The sequence below is a fragment of the Phaseolus vulgaris genome, chromosome 6 (genome assembly GCF_000499845.2).
Source record: "Phaseolus vulgaris cultivar G19833 chromosome 6, P. vulgaris v2.0, whole genome shotgun sequence".
NCBI classification, from domain to species: Eukaryota; Viridiplantae; Streptophyta; class Magnoliopsida; order Fabales; family Fabaceae; genus Phaseolus; species Phaseolus vulgaris.
The window spans coordinates 27,184,522-27,193,938 of record NC_023754.2 but is presented as its reverse complement, the minus strand read 5'-3'; the positions used below and the strand labels follow the sequence as shown (position 1 = coordinate 27,193,938).

Here is a 9,417-nt window from a genome sequence, read left to right as displayed (position 1 = left end):
CTCTAATTTTTTTATACGAATGAAAACTAAAAGAGCGCAAAACAATAAAACATATTTAAATCTCTACCTTAATAAAATTTACATATTTTTACATATTTAAACTATATTTTAGTATGTAATAAACTTGTTAGGAATTGAATGCTGGTGAATATAATTATAACTGTAAAAAATAAATATAAGCAAGAGATAATGTAATGAAAGTATATTATTAGTATAAATCAATAAAAAAATTATTGAAGGATGATACATTAATTAAAATAAATTACGATGTCACATACAAATAGTATTGGAGATTAAAGATAATTTATAAATATATTTACTTTAACTCGTCGTAATGTTCTAAAATAACGTACATCAAATTTTAAAACAAACAGTATTTCAGTGAGATCATTAATCTTAACAATATTATGTACTAGAGCAGACTAACTAAATTAAATTCTTAATTTATTATATAATAAATCACTATAGTTAGCAAAATTGTTTTATGCGGTTAACCTTTCATTCATGCCAAAGTACCATTTAAATTAGCAGGAATAATATTTTCATCTGAATACGATATATAATTTCATAATAAATATTAATTGAGATTCTATCTTAACTGTTAATTAAATAGGTGAACCTTTTTTTTATATAAATTTTTCTTCATCACAAAAGTCTTTATACGAATAATTGTTTGTTTAAATATATATATATATATACTGATAATCTGTATGCTTTATTTGAGTATAATATTATAAAATTAGTAACAAAAGTACATTTTGTTTACAAAAAAAAAAAACTTCAAATAAACACACTCTAAATCATTGGTTAAAATTAGATAGAAATAAAAAATTTATTAAGTTTAACTTCTTATTTATCTTAGTTTTATGATTTTAATAAACTTCATTCTTGTTCTTGCTCTGTGTAGCCAATGGAGGCGATGAAGGGATTCGTGTTGTTGATAATGACAATTAATAGTAAAATTATTTTATATATGGTTTACGAAATAAAATAATCTTAAAGATATTTGTATATTAGTTTATTACAAATCAATAGAAAAGAAGTGGTTTAATTTATTAATAGTTTATCAGCAAAAACAGTAGGGAATTCGATAAGTACTAGTGTGGAGATAATCTTTCCACGTCATGATGTTAAGTTTGTTTTGTTTGTAGTGCAGCTGTGGATAAGTTGCTGTGTAGGATTAAGCTCACAAATAACATTTTAAATATTAATTAACACATAGCTTAGTTGTTGAATCTTATACATAGCCATTTACGGACGTAAGAACGTTCTACAACTCCTCCTCACAAAATTAAAACATTTAAGTGTACTAATTTTTTATAATTTTTTAAACTTTGTTATTAAGGGAGACTAACAAAAAATAAAAGTGAAAAATTAAATTATTTGAATTAAAAGAAATCACTTTTATTTTACTTTCTATTTTTTTTTCTATCCAAACACTTCAACTTTTTACTCTTTTTACCTTTTTATACTCTATCGTCTTCCCTCATCAATCCAAAGAAGTGTGTAATATTTTTTATGAAAGGAAATCAAAAGTTAAATATTATTAAAGTTAATATTTTATTAAATAAAGTAAAAACAAGTAAAAAATATATTTAACATTACATAATATAAATTTAATAAAGATAATTAATGCGTAATAGAAAGTAAATTATATAATATAATTATAAATTAATACATAGACGTAACCAAAGATTTGGATCTTGTCTTTTTGTAAGTAAATAAAAAATACAATTTATTGTAGTGGCTAAGTTGACACATTGTAAGTTCGATAGAAGGAGTAGCACATAACTAAAGATAAATTAATTTATATATAATTAATTAATTAATTGGAAAAATTATTTTTTAATATTTGTTTTATTCTTTTCATTATTTATTTTTATTATATTTAGTTTCTTCTCAAAAACAATTTTGATTTATTTTCCAATGTTAAGACTTTACCTATGTAGATTGTAAAATATTTTTAAAACATGAATTGAATCATAGCAGTTCAAGTGTAAGAATTTGTAACTCTTATATTTGAAAAAATATTATTTATTAATATGGATGTTATAAGGATGTTGTTGCTCAAGTATTCACATATGTATGATATATGTTTATTGAGAATGAAATTGTAAATCACAAACCATGATTTATGAATATATTATTATTCTATAAATTATTGTGATGAAATTTACAATGAGTTACGTATGCAAAGGTAGCGTGCACTGTAGAGAGATGAAACTTTCTAACATTGAGTTGGGTGATTACTCACCAATACTCTAACAATGTATGTTATAAATTATCTTATCATAAGATATATATTGCTAAATAAAATTTATATATGAGAAAGTTAATTGTTATGAAAATAAACTGAATAATAGACTTTCATAGTAACTATTTTTTTTTTATGAAATGTGTAATGTTTGTTAAAGTTAATGTGTATTATTCATTGATCTCTAGATTTTTTGTTTTCAGTTGTATATATTTGAAATATGGATATAATTATATCCTAAATGGTTAGCTGAATCAATAACACGTAATTTATTTATTTTAATAGTTGAACTATATATTTTGGGAGGTTGCCATCTAACTTTTATATACTATATGGTATACAATGCCATACATAAAAAAATACATTTACAAGTAATTCATTTTTGTTAAATATTGACATGTTTAAAATTCTCAATTGCAAGGTAGCATGATTAAAATTCTGAGTTTAATTAATAAAATTTAAATTATATTGAATTAACATAAGCTTATTAAAAAAAATATAAGCATCTATAACGATAAAGTCATATATAAAGAGATAAAATATATTAGAAGATATAGTAATTTCAAAATTAATGAAATAACATAAAAGGAAAGGGAAAATAATTTTAAAATTTATGAAAGTAAACAAAATAAGAATATAATTTAGTTAGTAATGAGCTTTTACTTAATAAAACTTCTTATGAAATCACTCGAAGAAGTTACAATTCAAACTTATAATTCATCTTTTCTATTTATATGATTTTGCACTAGATAAAACTCTTTGTATATAAGAAAGGATAAAAAAATAAACATAAAGTTACAAATATAATATTATATTTTTAAGTACATGAAAAATATAAATTAAGTTTAGAAAAATAATATTCTAATTGAGTATTTTATTAAAAAAACAAGTTCAATTAAGTTTTTTATTTTTATTTTAGTTATTTTTTTTCATTCTGTTTTTTGTTTTAGTGTTTGTCAATTCAGTAATAACAACAATTAAAAAAATATTATGCTAATATATAATATCATCGAAGATTAAAATAATATATACATAAGGATTAAAATAAAAATATATATCTTATTAATGGTGAATGAGGTAAAAAAGATTATAATTTGTTTTATTTTAAAAGGTGGATATGCAATTCTTTAAAAAAGTTATAAATTGCAATGATCACCAATAATTAGTTAATTTATGAATATGGACGACTTGTTTCTTTTTTTTTTCATCAGAAAGTAAGAAGAATAGTGACTAATTTAATGTTATATGCATTTTCAATTGAGAAAAGTTTTAGAATTTTAATAGTACAAAAATATCGTTAACACATAATTTAAACTTGATGCCTTTTTTATGAAGAGAAAGTCTTTCTATTTAAAATGGCCATAGATATTTTCTATCTGAGTTTTTCCTTTTCTGCCAACCAGTGAAGAGTTAAATCTTATCCTCACAAATGATTCCTCACTTTTCTTGCATTGCAGCCAAGATATTGAATAATTCTTCCCCATTTAGATGTTAACCTCATACAAGTTTCCTTAGCTAGAAGGTAGAACTGAATTAGATTCGCTTCTTTTACAAAAGTCAATTGCATCTCAACCTTTGGCCATCAAACATCAATTTCATAGCTAAAAATCGTAGCCGACCCTATCATTACTTTTTCCTAAAGGGTTTATTCTTCCAGTTGCAGAGAGAAACAATTGCAAATGATTAGTTTTTCATTGTTCTATAAAATATTTATGATTGTCATATTCATCATCCAGATAAACAGTATATAGCCACAGAATTCCTCACGTAATTTACACAGACTGCAGGACTAAATATCTCATAGAATAGTATTGTATTTAACCAGGTCCAGCTGCACTTTCCGTCATAGGTTGGATGGAAACAAGGGGAACAAGATTGGGTAGCGATGGCTATTAAATAAACAAAATAAAACCAATAAATGTGTTTCATTCTATGTGTGAAAGACCCCCGCCACTTTCAGCACGTGTCCTACAAAAGAATTAAGTGTTAGGAATTACCAAGATACACAACTACACAAAAGTGAAGTTCATGAATACTAGGCTCTCAACCATTGCAATGAACAAAAACATGCAATCTTATGAATAAACAGGTATGCGCTAGCACACACACAAAGGAAATGGGCGCGGATGAGTCTGCCCGAGATGCACATGCATGAGGCAACTATGCTTCACATGGACATCATAACAAACACGTATGAAACCTTTAAGGATGGAAATTATAAGTTTACAACCGAGAAATACATTTAAATTAAATCTTGAATTGGCGCCTTTCTAAATTGACCTAGTGAACTCTAACCTACTTCTACAGGTTCTAGCCATATTTGCAAAGGCTATATGCAAACTAAGATCATTGAAGTTGAAGAAATTTTTTTCTAGAGGGCAATGATTTGCTAATAGGACAAAATATGTTGCAATTAAGCAGATACTAGGGATAAAAATGCCTAATTTGGAGAGTCCAACATCATTGTTGTGTCCCAACCAAATTTTTCTGAAATGATATTAGACTTACAAACTTGTTAGCCTCCTCCATTTTAAAAATGAATGGCACGGAAGGATATAAAAGATAATGGACTATCTAAAAAAGCCAAGAGTTCAATACTTACTTGTGGTCAGAAGGATTTGGCAAAAGCTCATAAACAATATTGACAACAGCATCCCTTTTCAACTATACAGTAAACAAGAAAGTTAATAATCTCACTGGACTAGACTAAAAACAACAAGCAACCTAGCAGTTATATACCTGAGTGGCTTCGCCTTTAAAGCCAATGTAGTGTATTTCAGTTTTGTCACCTCCAAAACTCTCAGGAAAGTGCAATGTAATATTTGCCACACTTTGAAATTTAGAATATCTAACAAAAATGATAGATGCATTAAAAGAACATACTGAAAAGAAAATTCCAATGAAAAACAATACTGCTTCTTAATTAGCTATAGTATAGGAATATGCTAAATTAATAATACTGAAGAAGTGCATAGCATACACGTATTATTGCCTTGTTGAATATTTGACAATATTTTCGGGCACAATAATTTGTAGAAAAGGCCAAAGTGATGGAATAGCTAAAATGAGAAATCGGTGAGGATTACCTTGTCTGGTATTCCAACACTCCTTGCATATTCTCAACCAAATCCCATTCCTGCAAGAGAAAAAAAAAATTGTTTCATACAAGTTGTGGCATTGACTTGTCAATGAATTCCTTGAAAACCTTAAAAGAAACTATACCTGAACGGCTTGCATGCTTTGTGCATCTGAAAAGTCAATGCCCTCTCGATTGACGAACCTAATTCAAGTTGAAGTGTTCAGCCATTCTGAGTAAGAGAATATTTACATAAAAAATTACAGAAACATTTAGTTCAATTTATATAAATTTTATTTTCCAAAGTACATTATATAGAGGTGGTACCAAGAATGTTGATTGAAGATGGGATACTTGGCAAATATTAAAAGCCTTGTGGGCCCAAATACTAACTGTAATATCCATTTATCTTTATGTGAAAGTAAGTAATAGGAAAGAGGTTGACAAACATCATATTGGTTATAAAACACGTTTTGCATCCCTAAAATATTAAATATGCCTCAAAAGATTTTCGTATTATTCCCATTCCTCTAAAATTTAAACATATTAAGGTCTTCGTAAATAATAAAGATATATGGAAAACTTACAAGGGTCTTAAAATAATCTTAATTATAGACCTAACTAAAATCACTTTTAATTATAAAATTCACGAGTTAAAATCACCATTCACATCAGCTTTCCATTTTCATCATTATCAACATGACCTAAAAAATATGTCTAAATTTTAGAGAGATAAAAATAATACAATTTTTTTAGGAGACATATATAATATATTTGAAATTTTACTTGGACAAAAATATATTTCATACTTTCATGTTTCATCTTACAAAGTCTCCTCTAAAGAATAAATTGACCAAAAGAAAAACAGGTATTTTTGCTCATAAATAAAATGTACAAGAAACTTCATTCAGTATGACCATTAATAAGATGTTTATACTAGTTGCCCTAATATCGAACTGAGAATATGAACAATTTAGTTGTACAAGTAGTAACAAAAGATAGCATTAAGCAGGCAAACAACACAAGAATCAAACAGCACACAAGATGAGGAAAAGATAACAGAGAAAATGGTATCTAAAACAAGTCCGTACCACATAAATATACACACAAATTTAGCAGGCTGTACTTGAAAGGAAAGTAGAAATCACAAATGTGAGAAAATGACATGCGAAAAGGAATATTTCAAATAATAAATGGTAACCAAAAGCAACATCCATTTTAAACTCAGTTGTTATCAAAGACAATAACAAACCAAAAACTTGTGTCACACAGACTGGTGGTGATTTCTATGATCTTAAAATAGAATTATTGCCATAAATTACTTGTGAAAAAAAATCAATCTAATACATCTGCTCCAAAACCATAAAACTTACACTCTCATCTTGGAGGGACTTGTTCCAGAAGCTCCACCAACTATAGATATGCTCTTAATCTTGACATCGGAAGTAAACCTACATCAACAATAGAAGGATAATAAGTTCTGTAAGAACTTACGGAAGATGTTACAGTTAAGTTGTTGACATTAGTTTTTTAGCAGAGAGTTGATCATACTAAATATGAAGGTTGACAACATAAAGGAAAAGCTTTCCAATAAAAGGAATCATCCTTAAAGACATATTTAAACACTGTCACAAACACATGTCTATGTTTCTTTTTTTTATTGAAGTATTGTAAAATATTGACAGAATTTTTTACAGTTAAGGTACAGTTAATGCCGAATGGTCTCTGGTTCATGGAACACAAAGTGTAGAGTTATTAAGAAAGTATATACTACTTTTTCTTCTTTTCCCTTTTAACATCAAAGCACATGTTTGCTAGAAACATATTATGTAATTCAGACCCATTTTAAAGAGTACTTATTTATTCACACCCTTCAATATTCCATTTGACTGTTTTTATCCAAAAAAAATATATAAACTTTGCCTTGCTTAGATTCAAATATTCAATATCTTAGAGGCAAGAGGATACAGTCATTGAACTCTCTCATGAATAACATTTATACACATTTTTAACTAAGCCTAATAACGAAATGTGGTCCATGTAGCCAAACTCACTAAGTGGGATAAGGCTTGTTGCAGGAGTACGGTTAAATTAAAATCAGAATTAGCTGACTGTTACATGTTCAGGTAGCATATGCAGACAAGACCATACAATCCAATAATTGCAATAAAATTAAGCTTTTCAAAGAGAGAAACGGAACCAATAATAGTAATAAAATTACACACATTGTTAATTAAGGGGTAAAAAATTCTCTAGGTATTCAAGGGCATTAAAATGGAAGTATCTGAAAATGAAAATTAAAGACATAAATATAAATAAACAATCCATTCAACCCGTGTATATACTAACACAACACCAAAGGAAGATAGCTTATTAAAACAAATAAATAAAAAAGATATTCAATTATCAGATTAAAACTAGAGAAAGATCAGTTCAGTGGAAAATGTAAGTCAGACATCAGATTAAAACTAGAGAAAAATCAGTTCAGTGGAAAATGTGTAAGTCAGACATGGCGACTTACGGAATGAATACAAGTAACTCAGGATCACCCTCGTTGCTTTCCAAGTGTTCCTGTTGAAGCAATTACTAAAAGTTGAATACAAAATGCAGAAACAGTGAATCCTAAAATTGAAGAGAACAATCGCGGAGTGCATTACCCCAGAAGTATTCAGACGATCTTCCCAAGCTTTAAAAACTGATTTAACACTACCTGGGGTCGCCTCATTCAAAGCAAATACCTGACCATATTATCAAATCAGTGAAAACTACAGAGAATATATTGATTGGTATGAAATACGAATTGATGTAAAACCGATGAGAAAGAAAAACCTTGGAGATGTCTATGTGCTGATAGAGAGACCAAGTAGAGGAACAGTCATGTTCTTCGCAACTGTGGTCGTGCAAGCACGCCATCTTCACTCACTCGCAACGCAAACACCCAAATCGATTGATTCTTTTTTCTTCTATTCACTTTATATACACAACATTTTTAAAACGACACTTCCCCTGTTTCGTTTTGTTCCTGATATAACCGACAATGCACGTGGATATTATTTAGTTCGGCACTACTGCAGTTTTTATTTTTAGTCCAATTTTATTATAAACTTAAAAAGTCAATTGAATAAATTATAATATTCTATACTTATTTATACAAATAAAGAATATTTTTTATTATAACTGGAATACATAAATTTATTTTATTTTATTTTTATTAATATTTTATTTTATTTTAGATATTTCAGTTATTTTCTATATTTTAAATATTTATTAAATAATTAATTATTTTTATAATTAATTAAAAACTGTTTTATTTATTATTTTTAAAATTAATATACTATCATTTCGTAAATATTTTATTTGAAACGAAATAGTAAAAGTGAAACAGTAGTCAAGCAGTTTTTTTTAAATCATCATCTTACTTAAAAATCTCTCCTTATCATTTAATTTAATTTTTTTTTCAAAAAATATAAATTTAAACAAATATGTATTTAAATATTAAATATATATATATATATATATATATATATATATATATCAATAATAAAAAAAATACAGATAAACGCGAAAACGCCTCCGCTAGTAACAATAATAAATAATAGTGGAAACACATTATGTATAATTTTTCTTATAATAAAAAATATGTACTTCAAAAATTAATTATTATAATAGAAGTACATACATAAAATAATTGTATTTTATTAGTTTTATTCTATTTATAATTTTTTATTACAGTATAATTAATTATGTTTATAAGGATAAACATAATAAAAGAGTACTTATTCACAAATGCAATTATACAAAATAATTTCAACTAATTAAAGACTTCTTAATCATTCTATAATATGCCTCTTTTATGGACTCCAAGTTACCTTAATCCTTGTCAAATTCATTTTATATCTGAGGACAATCATTTTCCAAAAGATAGAAGACTTATGCAAGTGTCCAGGGGAGAGCAAATATGGGCTTTACCATTAGGCTGGGCCGAAAGCAAATTGGGTATTTCTTCCTGAACCCCTATATTCTATGAAATACCAGAATTATCCTTTATAATTTTGGGTGATTCCAGAATAGGAATACCATAAGCAAA

The 9,417-nt window shown here is 26.8% G+C and overlaps 1 protein-coding gene across 1 annotated transcript; it reads right to left on the bottom strand.

Annotated features, from left to right (window-relative positions):
* Nucleotides 1-3,927: 3,927 nt before the first annotated feature.
* Nucleotides 3,928-8,324, bottom strand: LOC137832421 (uncharacterized). Its single transcript, XM_068640580.1, has 9 exons — nt 8,160-8,324; nt 7,988-8,068; nt 7,852-7,901; nt 6,704-6,781; nt 5,477-5,534; nt 5,341-5,390; nt 4,994-5,102; nt 4,857-4,918; nt 3,928-4,222 (listed from the first exon to the last, which is right to left on the bottom strand). Exons 1-9 carry the CDS (start codon nt 8,241-8,243, stop codon nt 4,180-4,182), a joined length of 615 nt encoding a protein of 204 aa, XP_068496681.1. The 5' UTR covers nt 8,244-8,324; the 3' UTR covers nt 3,928-4,179.
* Nucleotides 8,325-9,417: the final 1,093 nt, after the last annotated feature.

What these genes read in the sequence shown, in the direction of transcription:
- LOC137832421 (XM_068640580.1), bottom strand. Translation starts at nt 8,243, where the DNA reads ATGGCGTGCTTGCACGACCACAGTTGCGAAGAACATGACTGTTCCTCT. An exon ending in AAAGCATGCAAGCCGTTCAG is followed by an intron (nt 5,391 to 5,476) that starts GTATAGTTTCTT and finishes TTTCTCTTGCAG; the next exon opens with GAATGGGATTTGGTTGAGAA. An exon ending in CCAAATCCTTCTGACCACAA is followed by an intron (nt 4,223 to 4,856) that starts GTAAGTATTGAA and finishes ATTCTTTTGTAG; the next exon opens with GACACGTGCTGAAAGTGGCG.